Below are 24,796 nucleotides of genomic sequence, written 5' to 3'. Positions count from 1 at the left end.
TATAACACTAATGATAGCTTTTCTTTTTACTTCTTACTGGCAATGAAGGGGAACACACAGTAAATGTGTTAACCAGAGTGCATTGCTGAGTCTTAGGAGCAGTTTCCCAGATGCAGCTTAGAACAGTGAATTTTGTCTACCAGCATTAACTTTTCATTGTCTTGCTGTTTAAGCAAGTATCAGTGAAAGACAACTTGGGTTAGAGAAGTAAAAAGTGAATAAAAAAAATAGTCTCTTTCAGACTGCTTCCATCACCCCATTTAGATCATGCTAATCTCATCTCTGTGCTGTGAAGCACAGCAGGACACTTGTAGCTGTGCATGAAAGGAGTTCATCTGAGCTTCCAGCCCAAAGGAAACAAATGGGTAGGGCAAAAGACCTGATATGAGGAGGAGTCCTATGCTCTGTTCTCATGCTCATGTTCTCTTCCACTAGAAAGCATGACAGGGAGTAAGGCACTCAGTGCCTCTCTGTGTCAGTCTTCCCCAGATTTCATCAGCTGATGAAGGCTATGGATGACACAGAGCTGGAGTATGCAGCTGGGACAAAGGAGAGGTAGAACATAGTACAGGAGGAAAGCAAACTTGATAGACAGTAGTAAAACAGAAATGGGGTGGAGTACAAAGTGCATGATGCTACTCTTGAGGAGCAAAACACAGAGTCTCCTACAAGCTGAGACCTCATCAGCTGCTGGTCACTTGTTAGAAGATGATGTACAGCAAGAACTTTAGGGGAAAAAACTTGAACTCAAGTTAATGAACAGCAGTAAAGTAACATAAAATTATCAAATTATCAAAACAAATTACAAGAGCTGTGAGGTCTGTGGTGGTCTGCTAGCTAGAAAAGCTGAGACATCTGTTCTACACTAATATCTTTCAAAATATGGTGCTTCATCAGTTTATGACAATCAAATTTTCATCCTGTGAACCTAAGTTTTGAAGAGTTGAAATTACTGACTTTCAAACTGGTTACAAAAGGAGAACTGTTCATTGCCTATAGTAACTAAAATGTTCTCAAGGATTGACTATGGAAATGGTTGGAGTGTTCCCTGCATGTTTAAAATGAAAGCAAAATACCATGTCAGTGGATTAGTAATATAAACTAACTGGAACTAACTGGTCCAGTTCAATTGCCTATGGTAAACAAAACACAGATACTTGAAAAACACCAGAAATTATAGAAGTTTTTTTGATCTATTCATTATTCATTCATGATCTATATCATTTCAAAAGGTGTAACCTACCTGGTTCCTTATTAGTTAAACACAAACGAGGATTACAGTTAAATATAAAAGCTTCATCTTACTAGTATTAGTCATCTTAAGATACTCACTTACCTGCTTATTATGTGTTTTCACAGATCTCATTTTCTGTTAGTTTTTCAAAAGCAATCATAAAGTTATTTCTCGATTTCATTAACATTATTTTTCCTGCTATTTTCCAACAAAATTCCATGATTTCTTTTCCAGACCTTACACAGTGTTTCTGTCAAGAGCTCTTTTTCCAGGTGTGAATACATTTTTATATGTATATATATATATATATATATATACACACACACACACATATAAAACCCAAGAAAACATAACTACACAGATTTTATTTCAATTATAAGCACCAAGTCACAAGCTGAACTTTGACTTTAAAGTACATATTTCAACTATCTGTCAAGCCATGGTGCTGTTACCAAAAGACATCTCAGACATTAAAGGGGAAGGTCTTAGTTTCATCTACCACCAGCTTCTTACGGTAGTCTCTGTAGTGAAAAGTATCTGATTCTGGATCTAGAGCAATGGCAAGCATGTCCTCCATTTCCTCTTGATTAAAGGGCTCACCTGAAAGACAACAGAGAATAATGTTTTGTCCTTTCAAGGATTGGCTGCTTTTCCCTTGAAAGGATCTCCTTTTGATTCTCACAGAGTAGAAAAGGAACAAAACTATGCATCTTATTCCTTCCCTTTTGCCAGTATAAGTCCTGCACATCAGCCTAAAAGAAAGGAGACAGAGGATCTGGATCTATCTGATCTTCTAGTTCACAGACACCAAAACAGCCTGTTCCTCTCTGCCACGAATTTTGAAACAATCATTTTTGTCAGAGTTTTTTTCTCGTGTGTACATTAGAAATATTATCTCTTATTTGGCTATCCTTGCACTTGTATTCACATCATGAAAGACTTCTGGTTTTTCTCTTCAAAGCTGTTGATGGCCTACTTCATCACTCAGAGAACTAGGTTACCATCTGAGGCTAGGTCTTGCCTCAGAAAAGCCTGCACAAAGCCTGCACACCCTTTTGAACATGAGGCAGGTGGGCATGAGTCAGCCACGCAAGAAAAGCAGGCTCTTCAAGGGATATTGAGGATTACAGAATGTACAACTTAAATCTCGTCTTTGAATCTCTTTGTTTGCATGCGGCTCTAGAATTAAGATCAAGATAATGTAAGAATGAATGAGCACTGAAACCACTGAAACATCCGGAAATCTAAGCTGCAATTTTACAGGACAGCAAAAGAGTCACATACTTAGTGAGCACAGGGGTGTGCACAGAATCACAAAATACCCAGACATGATTGAATTATGAATAAGAATAAAAATCTCTATTTCATAATGTCTGCAAGCAGGCAAATAAATGCTCTTTGCCTGCATCATTGACCAGTGAAATGTCCTAGTCTGCAGCCACTCATCACAGCAGCAGCATTGTCTGAAGACAATGTATCTACTTTCTGCAGGTTTTGGCCTGCAGGATAAGGACCTCAAGGTGCCATATACATATGTAATGCTTTTTACTTAAATTACAGAAGTCATGTTACCTTCTTCAGTCAAATATTTGACCAGGTCCTCTTTGGTAATATATCCACATTTATTCTCATCCAAAGCCTTTAAAGAAAAAGAATAAAACTTGTGGGTTTAAGCTTATTGTATCAAAAAGCATCAACTTCTTCCCAGCAATTAGGTACTTGAATATTTCCTTACAGACCTGAAATGCATGTAGAATAACATCTTCTGGAATTGGCCGGAATCTGAAACCATGGAATCAGAAAAGTTAAGTTATTGTTTGCCAGTCTTCTGAAAAAAACTAAATACAACTACTAAAGGAAAATGAAAGCTTATTTTCTATGAGAATTCACTAAGTTTTGTCTATCAAACATTTAATCGCAGCCTGACCTTTTGGAACTGTCCATATATTTAACTCTTACATCTTTTGTTGTACTATTGTTTAATTTCCCTTGTGCTGAGGAGCCAGATGAATGTCTTCTGCATGTCTGGGCTGGCTTTGTGGGTTAGCAGAAATCAGCAGCAGATGAATCATTCTACATAGCCAATGCACTGAACAGAAATGGACAAACCAAGAAAACAAAGTTTTGTCCAGGTAGGCTGGTAGCTAGGCAACAGATCACCTAGTGGGACTTGGGCAGTCTAATGAGCTGATGAGCAAAGGAGGCCGGTAGCTATAAAAGAAAAGGTCTGTCACTAACAATTTCAGAGAGAGGGGAGAACTGGACATGTGTGTGCATGCATATGCATGCTTGATTTCAGAGCTGGAAAAAAACCTCAGTGCAGCAATGGAGAGCTTCCATATCCCAGCAGGCTCTCAACCAACCCCCAGAATACTAAAGAGAAGGAGCTGAATCCAGGGAGGTTCTAACTGCTTGACTGCTTTGTCCAGACCCGCCTCAGTCTTTTACTATCTAAAAATCAAATGTGCTAAGAAGAAGCATTGGATTTCATGATCCAAATCTCATGTACCCTTGCTCAAGTGAACTATGGACACAGTGCCCCAAAACATGAAGTGGGTCTTGACAAGCCTGCACCAGCCTGGGGAAAGCATGTGGGGGTATTTGTGTGTGTGTATTTGTGTGTGTATGTTTGCATAAAGGGGCTGTGGAGGAGGATGGGGAGAGCCCAGAGCAGCAAGGCATCATTTTGTGAAAGGGTGAACATCAGTGTGGAGCCACAGCTACTTCACAGGTAGAACACCCTCCTACCGAAGGCCCTCTGTGTGCAAAATAACTTCTTGGACTGGACAAGACTGAGTTCCTCAAAAACCTGGACTACCATATTTAAAATGAAATATAAACTCCTTGTAAGTAATCTTGCTTTAGTGCAAAATGTCAAAATAGCACAAGACTCTGTGTATGTGCAAAGACTTCTATGCACCTCTGTGACCACTTTTAGATCAGCAGTCTTTTAGAGTGCTAATTGCGTACTTTCAGCTGTACCTGGAAGTAATTTTGAGACATTAATATAATGCTTGTTTACACAACTTATTTAGAATACACTGTAACACTCTGTGTTCCTCAGTAACTGTAACTCATATGTTCAGAGAAAGCAATAGTTATGACCTTAATTTGCGTACAAAATATTTCCGAGCTACGCAAAGCATGTTGAATAGCAATTCTGATTCCAACTAAAAATACAAAAGCCTCATATTATCACAATTATGATTATAAGCTGGTATTATTTGTATCATCAATACAGCATAATTTAATGTAGATTAAGTAGTTTTGAAACAAAATCTATATAGCTAATGTAAAATGAGTTTAAATTACAAAGAAGATCTATACTCCTTCCAGTTACATAAAATTTCTGTAGATATGTTTATTTATGACAGAATCAACCCTGTCATAAATAAAGTCTAGAATAAACTGCAGACACATAAAATTCACTTTCCATTACCTTCTATCAAGTAGAACTTTTGTCACCACTGGAAGAAATTTTTCCAGATGAACGAATCCACCTGCTTCTTCTACTTCCATCTAAAAATAAAACTTAAGTGTGGCAGGGTATATGACTCATTAGCAAAATAATCCCAAAACCAGAAAATTGGGGTGGACCCTGCATTAAAATTGCAGCATTAGACTTTGAATATTTACATCACATATATATAACATCTGAGTGAAAGGCTTGTGATCAAATAGAAAGAGATTCGAGGAAGAGATAATATCCCAGGGAAATACAGGTCTGCTATTATAGACACTTGCAGCAACTCAATATTGCCCTCTTGTGCTTCAAAACCATTCATGCAAAGGAACCGGACACCGAGAAACTGATGCTATCTGCCACAATAACTCAGCAGAGTTTAACATTCAGGCTGAAGTCATACTAGTAAAGTCTATCAGGATCTGGAGCATTCCCAAGCAGTGTAATGTGAACACCCATTATAGCAAACCATGAGCATGTTCCCTTGGCACGATTTTGAACTGTGCCACCCAACATTTCCCCCAGCGGATCCTGGCTTGGACCTTAAGGACTTTTCCCCAGCAGGATGCTTGGTGCAGCCACTCTGCCTAAAACATTTATCAGGGTGGGCATGAGCTGCTCTGTGCCAGCTGGCTTCAACACCCAAGGATGTTTCTGGGCATATTTAATTGGCTAGCTTGGATACAGCTCCAGTCAAGTGCACCTTCATGATGGAAAGTGTTGCTTTCATGTTTCATAGTCAAAGTGAGTTGTCAGGGGAAGGACCAGTGAGGGAGGCAGACTGAGTCAGGGCAGACTGAAACAACTATAAGGCAGCTTATAAAATGCTATTCTAAAAAAGGCTTCCCTTTGCCTCCCAATAAATTAACAAATTAGTCCCAAAACACTGGGGACTTCTAGCAGCATTCTCACTACATTCCTACACTTCCACAGGAGATAAGCAATATGGTAAAAACTGCTTTCTGTCGTTGGGGTGCATCCCTTCACTGAAATTTTTAAGTTTTGCTCCCAAAAGGAGCCCTGTTAATTGAGCTAGCCTGTTCCTGTCCGTGTTGAAACTGGATGCATGCCTTGAGGTCTCACATGGCAGCAGCAACACCTTGCTAGGCCCCCTGAGACACAGCCCAGATTGAAAGAAAACTCAAACACACACCAATTTGAAATCTTCTAACTGAGCCAGGAAAAACTTAGTAAGGAATCTTCCTCCTGGGAGCTGGGTCAGAGCTGAGGCAATTCCTGATACATCCAGTTGCTTAAATGGAAAGCTGCAACTGCTGCTGCATGCTCTTTTCCAGTGTTCTGGAAGGGGGTTGGATGCTAAGAGAAGACAACCATCACATCTTGCTGCTTTAGAGTAGAAACTGGCTTGAAAAAGCACATTTTCCCTTCTATTTGGTGAACCTAGCAGAAAGGATCTTTAGCAAGGAAATTAAGATGTTGCATGCTTCATTTTAAACCAAAAGAAAACTTTTACCATTACAGAATCACTTGTTTTGCTGCTTGGTTGATTGAAAGATAACATAAGATAAGGTAACAAAACACCTGGCAAAACCTAGTCCTGGATCAGCAACCTCAGTGTCCTCTGACGTGGAACAAACAGCTTCCATTTCAGAGTCTCTATAGATGCAGCAACATCCTGAGCAGTTAAAATCAATCCTATTTCTAACACTTCTTACTCTTCCTCATGCTCCCTCCTGTTCTATACCTCATTTCTCATAGATGATTTTCTATATTTCTTCCTTTTTTCACAGGAACAGTATTTGCTTGTTCAAACTCTGAATTTCACTCTATTTCTTTCCTTCGGGTACATCCACAGCGCCTCAAACAAGTGTATTGTAGCATCTGTTAGGTTTTGTATCTCTGTTCTCCCAGCCGTAACACTGGGGTACTTGAAACACAAAGAAACAAAAGCATCTTCCAGAGTTACCAGGCAGAGCACTGTACCGAACTCCAGGCATTGTAGTAACCCTTAGATTAGTTTTCACCATCTCTAGATTTAGCATTTAATCTTATCTTTGTAAGTAAGCCTAGAGATATGATATTAAGTACAGAATTGAGTATAAGGCAATATAAGAACCATTCTATGATAATTTATAGAGATAACATAATTATATGAATGCTGGTTTGGCAGATATGAATAACATGATGTCAGCATGTGCTAGTTTAGCAATAAGGCTAATAGGAAGATGAGATGACACAGACACAAGTAGTGAGAAACAGAAATTAATCACATATGGCTAACAGACACAATTTTTACCTTATCTAGATTAAGATAAAATGGTATTACCACAGCTAATTATAGTGGCTTCTTACATAAATTAAGATATGTTCGTGTTTATCATAATATATGAAGGGTTCCACAAGAAGACAATGTTCTTCTGGTACTAAACCTATGCCAAAGCTTCATTTATAGGCATCATGAAACATTCTTAGCTATTTATTTTCCAGTGCAATGTTCTTTAAGTTTAACCATTACTCTTGAATGTATTCTTTCTTCTTGCGGTATTTGTACATTAATATTCTTAAAATCAGCATTTTCCTACAGGTTACACGATTGTATCTCAAGAATCTTCTACCTCATGGCTACATTGCACTGTACTTTTTATGTATTACTTATCAATAATATTTATTATTTCAATAATATTGAAAATTGGGAAAAATTGGGAAAAAAAAAAGACCAATCTCTTCCAGAGGAAGAGGCAGGCCTTGAATTCTCCTGGTTCCCCTGGACTTGAATGGGGTTGTCAAAGCATCCCCTTTTCACAAATCTGTATCTTCAGTGAGGAGTTAAACTGTTCATTTGCTGTAAAGAAAAGTCACTGTGGGACACTAAAAACATCATCTATATTAAGCACCGCAATTTCTCTTTCCACTTTGTCTTGTTTGTCAGTGGGAGCTGGGACAATCTGGTTCTGAGAGTACAGAACCAGAGCAGACATATTGCAGTATTGTGTTAAATGAGCTTTCTTCTCTGATGGTTCTTTGCACTTCCTCATCTGAAGCAGCTGCAGCATTTTCCCAAGACTTAGTGCAAGACTTCTCACACTAAATTCTGATCTACCAGAGACCAGACAAGCCTAGTGAGGAGAGACTACTACTGCAACTATCCAAATTTTTGTTGGAGCAGGAAGAAAACAGTAGGACAGATCAATTCCCAGCATCCTGACCTTCACATGAAAAGGAGAAAACACCTTACCCCACCTCTCTGCTCCAGCACTGTCCAATCCTTAAAGCAGCATGCCTGTTTGCAAAAAGAGTGTGAAGTATTTTCCCACTTCTTTGTCCCATTTATTAACCATACCAAGGTTGCCAAGGCACCAGCACACCACTTTTCTATTGCAAGCATGATGTAAGGAGACAAAAATTAGTAGGAAAAGAGGTGGAGAAATGTGATTAATTTCCTTACCTTACCACTGCCTATCACTGGGAGAATGAGAGGAACACTAGGTCTTCTGATGTTTTATGTCCTGAAGCCTGATTTACAAGCTTAAGTAATCAAGTAAGAAAAGATTCTCACCTATAACTCAGAAATCTCAAAACTGAGAAAGACCTCATGAAGGATAGCATGCTGAAAGATCTGGCTAGAAGACAGCAATAACAGGACCTAGTTCAAAAAATGGCAGGCTTTCCCTCTGGGTATTTTTGGAATGTGATGTATAATTTTAACACCTGCTCAAGAACTCATTTTTACTACCTAACCCTGCAATGTGTTTCTATGGCATGTCCAGAAGAGTGAGATGGCTAGAGTTTGGATATCTGACTGAGGTTTAGGACATTCTTTTTCATCCATTTTCATCAGAAAACCAATTTTCCCTCCATTTTTTATAAATGTCCCTCCACCTTGGCACAGTGTCACAGTTCCCCTTTGGGTAAAAAAAAGGCAAAACCTCCTCATTTTAACCCATCAACGTTGTTACCTCATCAGCCTAAAGGTTTGCTTCAGGGCAACCTTCGAGGCTGTCTGTCTGCTGGAAACATTTCCATGACACTTCCAACATCTTGGAAAAGAGTTTAGGTTTCCCATTCAGCAAAGCAGAAGGGCCAAACTTGTTGCAAGTTGAAAAAAATACAACAGATGTAAAGATCATTTACCTTCTCAATCAGTTCCTGTATTTCTGCCTCACTTGGGAAGCAACCCAGTGACCTGATAATGCAACCAATCTCTCTGAAAGAGAAGAGAAGAGAAGAGAAGAGAAGAGAAGAGAAGAGAAGAGAAGAGAAGAGAAGAGAAGAGAAGAGAAGAGAAGAGAAGAGAAGAGAAGAGAAGAGAAGAGAAGGAGGGAGGGAAGAGAAAAGAAAGAGAGAAAGAGAGAAAGAGAGAAAAGAGAGAAAGAAAGAAAGAAAGAAAGAAAGAAAGAAAGAAAGAAAGAAAGAAAGAAAGAAAGAAAGAAAGAAAGAAAGAAAGAAAGAAAGAAAAGAAAGACATCTTTGTTAGTAAATCTACAAGATTGTCTGTGGAGAACATAGATACCAATTCAGAGCTTGCATATAGGAGTGTGCACATAAAAGCACACAAGAAAATCTATGTGGAATTTTAAGAAGCAATGTATACTTTTTACACATTAAATATTCCAAAGCTCCTTGAAATTGTTCTTGCAGTTTCCCCCAAAAATTCTTTACTATTTTGTTGCACTGTACTGTGTGCAAGTTACTTTTACATTGCTGTTCTCCAATTGTTATGCTTATTTTCAGTAAAGTTTATATTTATAGTAGTTAACAAATCACTTAGAAATCTACTGAGATACAAGGTAACAAATATAATACATGCTTCCATTAAATGCTATAAAGATACAATTCTAACTGCATTAAAGAACAATTACAAAAGGTCAGGGAGAAGGCAGCCTTGGTATGTCTCTGCTGTGCTCTCAAAGAGTCAAACAGAGCAACAAAGTGGCTTATCACTACTCTGTTTATGCTGTAAATATATTCATAGCTTGCATTTACTGTTGAACCTGGTGCAGCTGAGGCTCCTGACCAAACTGGCAATGCCTCAAAGTAGTCTAAGATTAATGTCACAGACTAGAAACAAAAATATTGTAAGGCTGTAATAAAGCTTTAATGAGACTTATGGTATGATTAAAAACAAAATAACAGAAGCATTAATATGGTTTGTGACTTACGATTCAATTCAACAACACTGAAATTTAAGCACATTTGAATATGTATTCACAGTGCTAGTGGTTCCCATAATCCAAACCTCTGTGGTTCCTTCGTTTTGACCAGTAGTGAATTTTTTCATTTTCTGCAAAAATCAGACTGCTTAATAAAAATAGTAGAAACAAGGAAGAATAATCTTTGTAAAATCTTCTTCTAACAGTAAGGCCCTGAATGCAGCACACCAAGCATATGCAAAATTATATGTATAAGTCTATGACCTCCTCAGACTGGTTCCAAGGACTTCCCATTCTGATTGAAAACATTTGAGAAGCATCACAATAGACAAAAAAGGGAGAAAGGCTGGCTGCACATAACTAGTTACAGAGCAAAACCCAATCCCACACATCCACGTGTTCTGAAATGAAACCATCTACTGCACTGACCCTGCCCCTGTGGGTGTGAATGGCCAATGCCTTCAGTGAGGTCAGGCATTTAGACACAGTCCTTCTCCATGCATCCTACTTCTAATACGTATTCTATTGCATTTGTTGTTCTCGCTCCTGCAACTCCCTCTTATTTTCCAACTACTTGTAACTATTCCCTGCCTCCACCAGAGCAACATCCAACACAAATCCTGCCTCCTTGTTGTCCCACACTATTTCTGCTGTCACAGGCTGCCAGGGATGGGAATGCTGCCATCACCCTCCTGCCTCACTTCACTCGCACCCAGCAGAACTGTGATGTGACTGAGGTAAGTCAGACCCTAGAAGAGTCTGCAAAATCTGGCACTGCTGGATGCTCTATCTGGCAGTCTGCATGTGAGCCAGCATGAGGATGTTGCTTGAAGTGCTTGTGGTAAAAAAAAGTCAGAGCCCATTTGGTAATAACATGGAGTTTAAAGGACCTGAAAGGAAACTATTTTGCTCCCAGCCCCTTCCTCTCACTTAGTTCAGCAGCTGCAGTTTCTGCTCTGTAGTTTCTAGAATACAAAAATGATGGTTAAAACCAAATTTATGATCATACAAGTTTTGTAACACAGATGCAATGAAAATTTTGGGTTGTGGTTTTCACCTTACATATAATGCTTTCAATGACAAGATTTGCAATATCACAAAAGTCCTTGACTGAGGGACATGAAACAATATTGTCTTCCTTGTGTTTAATCCCTTTCTAATTCATACTAGGTGTCATGGAATACCAATGTTGGCCTATGAAACCAGTATCATTTTCCATTCTTCATGTGTCTCTGACATTTCAGGCAATAATACTGATACAGCTACAGTTTGTGGTTAAGGATTGTGCTGTGCTGCCACCTTCTGATACATGATAATCAGCCATTAATAATCCCAGTTGTGATACGGCCCTGCAATATGAACCTAGGAATAATTAGACAATAAGTTTTTGTTTATTGCCTGTATCTGTACTACAAAAAAAAAAAATTAATGTGAAATTTTGCATTTACTACATTAAATAGACTTTTAGCTGTGCCCTGTCTGAATGAATACATTCTTAAAAGAGTCTACTTGTATCATTTCATTGTTGTAACATGCTCCCAAGCTGTATATCCACATATAACAGAGTGAGAAGTGGAGAAAATTCTACAGCCATGACTGCAGATGTAAATGACAAACGAACAAGCAGTGAGTATGCCATGATGCAGTGAGGGCTGGGGAGAGGCACTGGTGGGGGCTCTGCCCTGGGCTGGGAAGCCAGGGCTCATCCTACTGCCTTTCCTCTCTATAATGTAGATAAGCTGTTCAGAACATTCATGTATGCTTTTCAATTTGTCTTCATGAACAATGTCTAATGACAACAATTTCACCAGTTCTCACACTTCATTGTAGTATTTCTACTCAATAACTGATTTATAATTAAAAGGATATTCTTTTGAAAATAGTAATTGTAAATATGAAAAACTTCTCCAGTAAACTTTCATGAAAACAGTTTATAACCTCAGAACCTGCTCCCTGAGACATAAATATGTGGTTTATGCATTTTACAACATAAGTCATGTGTATGAATGTTTGTGTTAAAATTAAGTATAAGTAGTGCTGTCAAATATTCAAACTTTTAAAATACCAGAATTAAAAGCATCTAGGATTTTTTACATTTGACATCCTTTAGCTCTGTATCTTGTAGCCGAACTTCTACCTCCTTGCCCAGACATATATTTTGTCTGTTTTTCCACTGAAGCCTTGAGAGGCTACCTAGAACAGAGGGTAGACAGTGATAAAGGAATAAAGTAGGTATTTATTAAAAAGGCCTTCAAAGGATACACCTTGGGCAGGACAACAGCCTGGCCAAAACTACACCCAAGATGGAAGGGTCACATGTTTTCACACTTTTATAAGTTTTGGTCCATTTACATATTGGAGTTAATTGGCCAATGACAGCTGCAGGTTATGAATTCCCAACCTCCCAGTTTGCTCTCCTCAATTTGCTTTATACTTTTTGGGCATGAAGCTGCAACAGCATCCTTGGTTCTCAGGCTAGAAAAGGATTGTTTTGTCTGACTAAACTGTGAGGAGAACTTCCTAACACTTTATATGAAGTTCAGAGTTATATACTAATGCAGTTCAGAGTCTGGATAACACAAAAGCTAAAACTTAAAGCATCACCATAACATTGTATGCTAAAGGTACGGTGCATGCAGTTCTCCCTCCAGACTCCCATCATTTCCCTAGTTCTGGTCATTCCACTTCAAAAAGGAGAAATCTGAATAAAAAGAAGCACAAAAAAGAACAGCCAGAACTATAGAATAGCATCTCCTAAGTGATTAAACACATCCAGACTCTTCAGCCTTAAACCACTGTGGATAGTAGATGAATGCGAAAACCAGATATGAATTCGTTAATGAAAGATTAATATAGAACAATTGTTTACTATTTATCATAGCATAAAAAAAGAAACCAGAGGCCACTCAAATCATAATGTAGCAGATGTAAAAAATCAACAAGAGTATTTCTGCATATTTGTTCAATTCTCATATACTTGCCCCAGGAAACTATCTGGTAGCTCAGATGAGGGTACTGGGCTAAATACTACTTGGTGCAAATATATGTTGATTTTTACATTAGTATTGTTATCATTATGACTCTTCATAACCAAATAATAGGCAAGTTTCTTCCAAGTCTCCTAAAAACATCTCACTGCCAGAGCAGCATCCATCTCCCACATTAGCCCAGAGGAAAGATTCATTGCCATTGAGTGCAGGTAACTGATACACACTGGCAGGGACACCCCTTGATCTGCTGGAATATCCTGAAAACCAGGGGTTTCATACAGGATCCAGGACCTGTAGTGCCAAGTAAGCTATCAGAGCAAGGATTTATTTGCTAGCAATAACTGTGGCCTTAGACATCTTGTCTATCTGCAGCTTCCTCCTGCCCCTTTACTCCCCCAGTCCCAGTATCCCTCTCTCCAGTCAATTTCAGTCTTCAACCAAGGAACAACACAAAATGAGCCAAGACACACTTATCCAATCAGGGCCAAAACAACTGCTTTAGTTACATTTTCTAGTAAAGCAGATGCCAGTTTAGGTAGGCAGAACCTATGAACCATGGAGAAGGAAGACCATACTGGAGCAAGGTTTTGGTAGAACTTCGGTGGCCCTGCAAGGGACCCCACATTGAAACAGTCTGTTCCTGAAGGACTGTGTTCCATGGAAGGGACACAGGCTGAAGCAGTTTATGATGAACTGCAGCCCATGGGAAGAAGTTCATGGAGAACTGTCCCATGGGAGAGACTCCATGCTGGAGCAGGGGAAGAGTGTGAGGAGTCCTTCCCCAGAGCAGGAAGGAGTGGCAGTGACTACCTGTGATGAACTGACTGTAACCCTTATTCCCATCTCCCTGCACTGCTAGCAGGGAGGAGATAGAGAATGGGAATGAAGTTTAGCCCAGGAAGGAAGGAAGGAAGGAAGGAAGGAAGGAGGCTAGAGGGAAGGTGTTTTTAAGATCTGGCTTTAGTTCTCATTATTCCTACTTTAATTTGATTGGTAATAAATTAAATTTTCCCAAAGTTGAGTCAGTTTTGCCCATGATGGCAATTGGTAAGCGATCTTTCCCTGCCCTTATCTTGATCCATAAGCCTTTTGTTTTATTTCCTCTCCTACATTCCACTGAAGAGAGGAGTGATGGAGCGGCTGCAGTGGGCATCTGGCATCCATCCAAGGACAACCCACTACAAACATACTTGTTCAAACAGGGCCAAAAGAAATGTTTTTATTACATTTTCTGTAAATGAGATGTCCGTTTAGGGAGCTGTTTATCTCTATTGAGATTCTGTAATATTTTTGTGAATATATTTACAAACCTGACATCCACAGTTTGATTGGATTCACGGTCAAACACCTCAAAAGCTTCCGTAGCCTTTTTCTTAATTTCAGCTACTAGGCCATCTGCAAAAAGAAACATAAGAAAAAGAATGATTCACGGAACTGTTACAATTAATATATTTCCAATTTGAGACTTACGACAGCAGAAGCATCAAAACTGATAAAGAGCAGACGGGAAAGGTACTTTGAAAAAACAGAAGTTATAAAAAAAACCCACTCCAAATGCAGAATCTGTCATTTATATGAGTAATATTGCCTTGCTATGGCTCTGCAGCTCCATCAAGTGTGATGGCACAAACACACAGCTGCCGAGGTGTGGACCCTGCCCAGAGTGTGCCACAGCTTCCTCTGGACCACAAGCCAGAGCCCTTCCTGGATGCCACTGTGGCAGTGGAAGGAGCAAGGCAAACATTGGCCCATGCTTGCCCTGAGATGGGCTGAATCACTTCATCCAGGTTCCTGCATCCAGGGAAACATAAGTGCTCTCTTGTCCATTCAGTTAGCCATAATGTATGAAAAGCTGAGAACCAGGGATAAAGAGGTAAGCTGTATAAGATCTGTGCACAGTGAATATGGCTCATGGTAAATAATTCGTAGTAAGAGTTTGGAAAGGAAGACAATCTCAGCAAAGGAGAAGGAGTAATTTGCTGCATTTGCTTTCTATATCTCAATCTCAAAGAACGAGGAAAGAAGAACCATAAACTATCACTGATATATCTCACATAAGCCAGAAATTGCATTCTTGGGGCAAGCCAAGAACTAGGAAATAAATTCCGAAGAAAAAAATATAAGGAGGGGAAAGGGTCTATCTCAAAAGGAAAACTCCCTGGCAAGAAAGCCAGGGAAAAAAAATAGTGAATTGGTAGCTCATTTATTAGTTTAACTCCAAATGATAGAATATAGGACACAAAGTGACATGGAGTTGACTTATTGGTCCCTGTGGCTAAATACAGCCCCAAACTCAGTTTTGCAAACCAGCTCCCAAGAGGCAGCACTTTTTAAGGTAGCCCCCAAACCTCCACAGAGATTCCACAGGGAAAATCTGAATGACAGCCAATTTGAGACTGGTATGAGGGACACTTGTTCTCTCATTTTCATACACATTGTCTGTATTTTCAATATAATAAGTAAAGTAAAGCTCTCCCCTAGCAGACAATACAATTTCCTTCTTTAGCTGATGTGGTGTTTAGGTGCCATTGAGCAGCTCAGGCCAACATTAAGCCACCAGATCTGTTTTCTACAGGCATAACGAATCCATATCTAGTTTTCTACAATCCCAATAGTTTGGGAACCCCTGGGGCTGTAGTGTGCAATCATTTTTTTCATTTGCTTTCTTGCTCTCATGACAGAAAAGTCATTTTGCTGACAAAGGGTATCAGAACTGAACACAGTGAAAGATGCATTGGCTTTGTGATCTCCCCTCTCTTTATCTCGACCCATGAGCTTTTTTCTTGTGGTTTCTCCCCCTGTGCAGTTGAGGAGGGGAGAGAGGCTGCCTGGGTGCCTGGCAGCTGGCCAAGGCCAGCCCATCACAGGCTACCAGCACTTCGATACAGCAGTGGATTGACCCAGATATAGGAACCTCTTCTGCAAGAAGAGAGGTGCATCCCCTCATAAAGCTACAGCTGCCTGCTGCTTTCCATCTGTGCTTGGTACTGAAGGCCCCAGAGGATACACAAAGAGAAGATAGGTAAGATCATATCCTGTATTCTTCTCCCTGACTTTATTCCCCTGGTGGAAGCATGGGCAGGTATGTGTGAAATGGATTGGGGACTGGAGCTCACTGAGGAAGAGGAGCCCTGTGCAGTCCCCAAGCACAGGACAAACAATTCTTTTCACAGTCTGATAATAATGCCTACCTTTTCTCTGCTTATGTGCCAGTAAAATCTACATTTAATTATTTTTTTAAAACCCCATAGTTAAATCTAAGTGCACCTGATTCCTTGTAGAAAAGTCTGTAAAGACTCTCAGAGTACTAAATGTGATGGGTTTTCTTTTTTTCTTGTTATTCCAAAGAGTCTTGGACATTGTCTCCTATGTAGACTTGACATCAGGCACTTCAATTGTACACTACAACTTGTAATAGAGGAATGTTGTAAGAATATTTATAGCTGTATATTCTTGGCATGATGTATGAGACTTCTGTAGAAATAAAAATTAGCCAAGAGAGGCAGGGAGAGATTTTAAGTGCTGGAACTCTGTAAGCATCCAGCCTCTCCAAGCTTTTTTCCATGAAGACAATATACATTAATCTTACCTTTTGAAGAGGCCTGATAAAGAAAGGTCCTGAAATGAAATTAACTTGATTTAACCTAGGTACCAGATCTGTACCACTTCCAAGAACTGAGAGGAAGTTGTGACTAAAAGCTATATCCTTGGAAGTAATCATAATATACTGTTGTCCTCTCAAAGACTCTCTGCCAGATGAGTAAACACCTAATAAGCTATTGGCTAAATTTGTTGTCTTCCCTCCAGGAATGAGAGCCAAAGATGTTCAACATAGTTTGGGAAGGCAAAGCTGTTTATCTGAAAAACTCTACAATTCATTCTAAACCTCTCTTTGTGAGAGAAAAGAACATGGATTCCAACTCTAGAACAAGAAATGAGTAAAGTTTTGAAATTATCCCTTCAAGAAGGGCATCAAGAGATCAGACACACAGTTAATTCAGTGGGTGTGAGGCTCTAATGTACTGAAATCATTCTGTACAAGGAGACTCCACAATGGGTAGATCAATGAAAGTTTCATGTTGCCCTGTGGACAATGTTCTAGCAGTTTTTCAGGACAGAAATACCTACACTCTGACAGAATAAGATTTCACTCACTTATTCTTCTAAGTAGAAAAAATATACAGCGTCAAGGACAGAATTATCTCACTTCATGTAATGGTTTAAATAAATAAACATTGAAACATACCATGCCAAAAAGGAATCCAATTGCTACGTCTATTTATTCCCTCAAAGAAATCCTGTAGGTATGATGCATTATTTCCATTTTTATGCTTTTAAAATGCTTGAGATACTTGTCAATGTTGTCCCATCCTAATTTATTTTCCTACCACATATGCAATAATGAGAAAAAATGTCTTAAAATCTATTTGTCAGATACACTAACTGAAAATGTATTCACTTTCCTATACTATCCTTTGTTATGTTCCCATTTTGTTTAGTGTGAACTAGATAAAAGTTCTCGATATTGCCAGTTAAGTAAGACTGACAGAGAGCTGGGACTCCCAAGTCAATTGTGACGGTTCTTTTAGAATGAATTGTTCCTCTTCAGCTTGTCCAGACTGCTCCCAGGCACTCTGAGGCCCATTTGAAGCCAGCCCTTAAGCAGAACACCCGCTTCAGTTCTGACATTTCTTCCTCAAAGATCACACTTTGATCCTTTGTAGGGAACACAAATCATTAGCTAGATGTGGCTCTGCCAGGCTCTTGAGTAACGAGAATTTTAAAAGGGACTTATAGTTGATACAATTTGCTACATTCTACCATTCACTTAAAGCATGAGCTTGCTTTCTTTCCTTCCTCGGGGCCAGTCGCTCTGATGGTTCAGAAAGACAACCCTTTCTTTCACTAAAGAGAAAAAAGAGTTATCATAAGAGGTAGTCCAGCATTAAACAACCACCTAAAATGCTGGGGAGCAGCATCTGTCTCTTGCTCATGGGAAAAGATTTAGTCCCAATGCATCCTGATGAACCTGTTTACACTACACAATACCTTTAAACTCTTTTTGTGCTACTTAAAAGAGTAAAATTAAGGGTTGATTTGTAGAAGTGCCAGTGGACTTGATTTTATTACTTAGTGTTACTGTTCACACACCTGAAGCATTTTCTTTATAAACATTAAGTGTATTTTAATAAATATTCTCAATGTTATATTTAAGCTCCTATATGCATGTGGATATCTTATTAATTATTAATTACTCCATGCTCTTTCCATGGTACTATGCTATGGCTACAGGCAGGTGTGAGGAAACCCCTGAGGTCTCTGCTGACAGGAACCCTTTCTCACATGGGGCTGCCTTGTGGAACTTGTCAGTCTGAAGGGACAAGGGACACAGCCAGGTAACCCAAACTCAGTGACAGTTTCAGAGTAATTTACACGTTGCTATTCCAGTTTTATTTAAAGCACTGTTATCAACAGCTCTTCTGTAGATTTCCTCATCCAGTAACTAGGGCTTATCAGCTGGAAGTACAGAATCTTATCAGTGGCTTTATACTCCAGCAATATTCCTTCTCTTTTCCACTAGCCATTTTTCAACCAACAAAGTAGGCAGCAACCTTGATCCAGCTGAACTGGGAATGAGATACAAAGACTGCCACGAAGAAAAAGGAACATTTTTAAGAAGGTAATAGACACGGGAGAGGATGTGACTGTGCAGGCAGCCACATTAAAAAATGTGCATCTTTAAATTATCTGCAATCTGCACTCAACTTCTGTCAGCATTCTATTTCTATTTTTATACACAGATCCAACTTATTGTTTTTAATCACCCTCTCCACTCTACTCCAACACTTCCATAAGGCTCCTGTGACCACTCTTGGCATGTTTTTAGAATGAAAGAGACAAACTAAAGACCAAAAGAATTTTGCCTTTGATGTTTGCAGACACTGTTTCACATGACCTCTCCCAGAACCCTTCTCAAAACCACAAATGGAAATAGGATAAGAATTGGGAAATAGCATAAGAATTGGGAAAACAAAAAACAAAACAACAACAACGCAAAACCAAAAACAAAACTGAACCAACCAACAAACAAACACCTCCAAAACTGACAGCAACTCTAATCAGAAGAAAGGTACAATGTATATTTGCTCAAATATAAAGAGAAAAAAGCAGTAAGAGACTTCACAATGCAAAGTCTGAGGAGGTTATCAATAAGCTTTTATGAGATCTAATCAGGCTTTTAACCAAGTTCTAACTGGACCATCACCTAGATCAAGATATTCAAAAGCTGTCACATACTCACCTGTACAGGTGAATTCTCAAACACTCTCAAATAAGCTCATCAGCTTTATCAAGGCATTGTGTTTTCAGAATAAAAAGGGAAAGCCAGAGTGGCCTCATAACATGAATTCTTGTTGATGATATCAACATTGCCACAAACGTTTGGGTTGCAATCATATGAAGTGTGGGGAGCTTGGCTGACAAGAAAATAACTCAGAAATCTTGTCCCATTCCAAAGAAGAAACCTTAGAACATTTAAATAATGCTTTTTTAAGGAAAATTACTGAGGAACAGGAACATGGAGAAAACCATCCTGAGGCCACTTGAATCTGACTTATTGGCAAGATCCTTCTGCTCTGTAGAGAAAAAAGCATGTGTTAAATTTTTTTTTAGTGACCTTCTCAATTCCTTCTCTGAGGAAGCTAAATGTACAGTCAGCCTAATATGCTGAACCAGCAATTGTATGCCATGCTCTAAAAATATCAAGGTAAGTGAAATATTGTCTTCTCTACTCTGTACCTGCAGTAGCATGTACAATATTAATATATTAGGTGTCAGAAAATAAAGGAACAAAAGGATTAAGCTGTAAGCTTGCAGAATATAAAATGTTGTTTCATCGTCTCTTGTGATACATAATTAAATAATTAAGATATGTTATCATTGAAGAGACTGCATTCTAAACAGACAAATCAAGAAGTTTTTGAAGAAAAACAAGAGGTTTATGGAGCTTGATTCCTCCAAAGAAGGGTTAAACCTATTCCTGAATGGCAATCTAAAGAAAACAGACTGATGCAAAGTATTGATGGCACCAATTGGAAATGTGTCATCTGAGTTTGGACATTCAGATTGTGTGAAGAGATAAAATATACAGCTTTGTGAAATTTCATATACATCAGTTCCCAGGATTTGACCAAGCTGATGTCTTTACTGGCTGTAACACCTACTCCAGCTTGGAGACGCAAGCTATGGCCTGCAGACTCAGGAGAGGGATAATGCCTTCTCTCCTACATAAGAAGCATCCCATGTTATCACAGATCACACTCAGGCAATCTGAATTTTAGTCTGTGTGAAAAAAAACCCCAAAAACTAACCAACCAATCAACCAAAAAAATACCAAAAAAAACCCCAAAAACCTAGCTTAACTGGTTTACGTAGCAGTCACTTTCAAGCATTCCTAAAGGAGCAAAAATGAAATCTCAGGAACAGCAAAAGCTTTTTCTTTCATGTTTTTGATAATTGTTGAGAACTAGCCAGGTCATTATTCTCCATTGCTTATGTTTGTCACAGCATACACCATGTGGTATCCAGATGAGTAGCAAAGCCCATCACCAGTGTGAATCAACAAAACCAAAATCCTGCACTCATCATTGTGAATGTGAGCAACCTTGGACCAAGAGCATCACCTCACGCTGTTGTCACACCTCTTCTCCTAATGGCAGTACAAGTGAGAGCTGAAAAGTTACCTCGTTGTTTCCACCACAGTAACTGCCTTATGGAAAACTAACAGAGAGAAAAAAATAAAGGGACTACATTTAAAAGTAGATAGACAGAACAGAGCCTTCAGCATGCAGCAATCAGAATGATCTTTGCACAGACCCATGGCACCTAAGTGTGGACAACCATTAAAAAAAAACTTCCAACAGCAAATAGACTCTTAGAAAAATCAGGTAAATAATTTGATGTCTGATATTAAAATACAGGCTGTCAGCGTGATGAAGGCTGTAGAAAAAGTTAACTGCAAAAGCTACTTCATATTCTGACAGAAAAACATTAAACACAATTTCTCCTTTTTGTCTTCTTTACATAAGATAATTTTATCATGGGCAAAATAGTAATGTAAAAAGAAAGCACTATCTTGACTCCAGTTTTGGCTACAAAAATGAAAATATTTTATAGAATTCTGATAGCAATAAAAAATTAAGAGTTCACATCAAGCATAATGGAAATATCTTGTTTACTTCCTTTAGAAGTCAACAAATTCATTAAAGACTTATAAAAAATTATACAGCAACCGTGCATTTCAATCTCGGAGTTGAAAAATGTAATAATACATCAATTTGCAAAATAGATCTAGTTTATGCTAGTTAGTTGGCAGCAACGACTGAAGTTGCAAGTTGCCAGTAACTCTCTACCTAATGGAACAAGATATTCTGAATTTTATCCTGGGCTTTGACTGTTCAGTAAATGGCATTTTAAATGCCATGGCATTCTAATCTACCACAGATTCAGACGTTTCAATACCTGTAGGAACCAAAACTAACAAAATTAATGGGGCAATTAACAACTCATTCAACTGCTGAGAAACAAAGTGTAGAAACTATTGCTCCCTTGTTAAGCAGTCAAGCTTTTAGTTGCTAAAAAAGATCTTGAACTACTTGATAGTGTAACATACAACAAAACAGGACATGAAGAATGCCACATCAAGCAAGAAAAGAAGCCATAAATAGGCGATGTCTTCCATCACCCAGAATTTCCAAAGATGTTTAAACCCATAGTTCACACAACTTCTAAACACAGTTCATATTAAAATGTCATTGATTTGAAAGGGAATATCCACCATTGACAAAGTTCTTGTCCCAGTTATCTCTCCCCTAAGACAATCCTGTCTACTGCCCTCCTTTCTGGATCAGACACAATTCTTCATCAGCAGGAAAAATATTTCTTTCCCTCATGGTACACATTCTTGTTGGTTAACAAGCTCACTTTAATGATGTCACTTCTGGCTGCTTCTGCAAGATGTCACTATTTTCCCTGGTCTGTGCAGAGCAGACTGGCCCCACAGAGATCACTCTGTATCCTCAGTCTTTGATAATTCATACCTATCTGCCCTGAGTCATTCTGATATAAGACTGAACAGCTGCTCTATTAAACTTGACTCCCACATCCTGACCAGGATCCTGTTTGCTTCCTCTGTCCACAGCCTGCATTTCTGAATTCTGTGTTTCTTGAAGCCAGAGAATGGGGATGGCAAAGTATGTCAGCATGAAGCCCCAGCGGTACTACAACCACTACCTTTCTACAGGTAATGCATTTGCCTATGAGAATGGAGAAAGGCAAAATATGAGGGATAGCCTTGCTACCTCTGCAAATTCCTCAAGAGATGCTTGCTCCAAAACAAAATTTTCTGTACATTGGAGGGGACCAACAAACCATTATTTTCAGCATCTTTGGCTCTCTTCACGTGCCTGCCCTACAGGCAATGGGAAGAAAATCCTTTCTTCCTGCTGCTCAAAGAGTTCCTGAGCATTTTGTTGGTGAGGGTAAGCTCAAATCTGCACAGTCCCGGGACATACTGAGGCAGAAGACTACCAGGAAAAATCATTTTCCTGTAGGCAGCTAGTCTGAGTGATGCACCACAGGTATATATCAATCCATCTCATGTGTCCCAGGAAAAGCTTAGCAAAATATGCCCTGATGTTTTACTGTACACAATCTGTGTATATATGCTATATCTGCATATATATCTATAGATACTGAACAACCATTCTTCATAAGCATCAGCAGAGGAGCCTATAATCCTGGGAAATAATGAAGGAACACTATCTGCCTATGCTAAGATAGAGTTCAGTCTTCTCAATCCTGAAGCACTGAGGTTTGATGAGTACGCAATTCCTCTTTTTCTTTTTTTTTTTTTCTTTTTTTTTTTTTTTTTTTTTTTTTTAATGGGGGCAGGGCAGTATTTGTTTGGAGTTCTTTTGGTTTGGTTTTGGTTTGATTTGTTTGGTAGGATGATGTGGGAGGAGTCCTTCCTACTTGCACTTACAGAATGTATTTGTGATTTGATCCACATCTGCCAAAAAGGAGAAATGGAGGTGCAATGGCTGGGTTATTGGTATGACCATGCATCTGGGATGTGTGCATCATGTTCCAGGTCAAAGCAATTAAGATGACACAGACTCTGGCAGGGATTCCTGAGCTGCCATAAGCCCAGGCAGTGGGCCATAGCAGCAGCTAGCTGAGATGGGCTAGCCCAGGACTTGGAAGTGTGTAGGTTGGGGCCAGAACTTGGCTACAGCTCCAGATTCTCCTGCTGATTAAGTGTTCTGGACCTACCAGCATGTCCAGGAAAAAAAATTAGAAAAGTTGGCCCTTTAGCAGTTAAAATTGCAAGACATTCTGACACATTTTCTAATAAGTAATCTTTAAGCCATTCTAGAGCATTCCTTTTACTTCTACAAGGAAAATGTTCCAGTGGAGGTCATCATCCACTACCTTGCTCATGATAGTAGGCAGAAACCCTTCCACCAGAAAATGCAATGCAAGTTTGATTCCTGCACACACAGCAGCACAGGCAGGTTTTCTGCTCTCTGTTATGACCAGCCAGGATGACACTGGGCAGGGAGATTATTGTGATTACCTCCTTTAAGTAGCAAGGAAGTGTGCAAGCAAATACCCAGCCCTTCTGCAGCTCCAACTCACTGTTACTCTGCTCGTGCTCCACAGTGCCACACACCTGAGCTCCTCCTGTCATCCTCCATGGTCCCTTGCTGGGGTACCACAGCTTGTGCCCAGTGACAAGCACCTTGCTGTGCTTGACTTCATAGCTCAGTCTTGCATCTTTCCCTGTAGCTGCAGCTTAAAGACTTTTATGACCAGGAGAACAAAATCTTTCTGAGCTCCGAAATACTCAATAGTGAGAGCTAATGCTCTGACCTGATCTTCTTAAGCACCTTATTCCTTGCATCCTGACCCACTGTCACCTCACTCCTGTTGTAAATAGTGCAGGGTCATGCTGCATGACTACAACTTGTGAACTATATGTGAACTATAACATACATCTTATTGTCTATACCCTCTGGAGAACACATAACATTGGGAAATAAAAGGAATGCATGTAGTGGCTGCTCTGTGTATGCTCAAACCTCAGATAAAAAATTAAGGATAATCTCCTAGAGCTTGAATGAATCTTGGAGTCATCATTACTTACAGCAGAAACACTTGGCAGTCCTGAGCATCTCTCATAATAGAAGAGCACCTACCCTGGGCCTGGGGGTTTCTCTCTTCCCAGATTTCACACAAGTCTGCGTGCTCACACTTTCTGCATTTTTTTGTTGCTGAGTCCTTGCAGAAAAGCCAGTTTCTTCTTTTTTCACCCTAGTATTTGGTCAAATGTTGAAACAGATTTTTTTCCTCAAGCCCATTTAGCCTTTTTGCACTTCTTGGAAGGAAGATAAGACAGGCCTTAAGACTCTGGGATGGGAAAGTTACAGTGGTATAACAGGACAGAAAAAGCTATTGACTCCTGGATTACAGCGACACACATTCTCATTTGATAAGCTGTCAAACATTTTATGACAGAAGTAGCTGTAACATTTTTAAAGCAACAATAGAGGCATAGCATGAAATGTTCTACTGCAGCTCTCAGGACCTGGCCCTGCCTGTCTTCCCAAGCAGTCAGTCACAGCCACACTGCTGGTTTCACAGGCCTCACAGCTGTTGCAGATTATGACTTTGGAAGCAGCACACAATAAGAACTCTTAAGAAGAATGGTGTATCCAAATTGGACCTAATTGGTTTCAATTATGACCTGAATTTCAGCCAGCAAAGCACAGCATCATTTTGCAGCTAGTCAGCTAGTGGCTAAGTCTGGCTTCACAAAGCCTGGAGTCATCTGCACAGGTCCAGCTCTAACAACAAAGCTCTCCCACTACATGGTGTCCACAGACAAGTTGCCAAACACTTGCTATTGCATGCAGCCAACACTGAGGGCAGTGAAACA

At 39.4% G+C, this 24,796-nt stretch overlaps 1 protein-coding gene across 2 annotated transcripts in view; it reads right to left on the bottom strand.

Moving 5' to 3' along the window:
- Positions 1-1,596: 1,596 nt before the first annotated feature.
- Positions 1,597-24,796, bottom strand: part of DRC8 (dynein regulatory complex subunit 8) — a 30,771-nt gene continuing 7,571 nt past the window's right edge. For both annotated transcript variants that reach the window (XM_083856173.1, XM_083856172.1), the window contains exons 2-7: positions 14,109-14,193; positions 8,790-8,862; positions 4,674-4,753; positions 2,974-3,016; positions 2,807-2,873; positions 1,597-1,834 (exon numbers count right to left, since the gene is read on the bottom strand). In XM_083856173.1, the coding sequence (XP_083712299.1) occupies positions 1,698-1,834; positions 2,807-2,873; positions 2,974-3,016; positions 4,674-4,753; positions 8,790-8,862; positions 14,109-14,193 (485 nt within the window). In that variant the 3' untranslated portion in view covers positions 1,597-1,697. The remainder of the gene's footprint in view (positions 1,835-2,806; positions 2,874-2,973; positions 3,017-4,673; positions 4,754-8,789; positions 8,863-14,108; positions 14,194-24,796) is intronic.

This window comes from Zosterops lateralis (genome assembly GCF_965231275.1).
Source record: "Zosterops lateralis genome assembly, chromosome: 3".
NCBI lineage: Eukaryota > Metazoa > Chordata > Aves > Passeriformes > Zosteropidae > Zosterops > Zosterops lateralis.
Note: the sequence above shows the minus strand (reverse complement) of the source record. Positions and strands in the feature narration are given on the sequence as shown.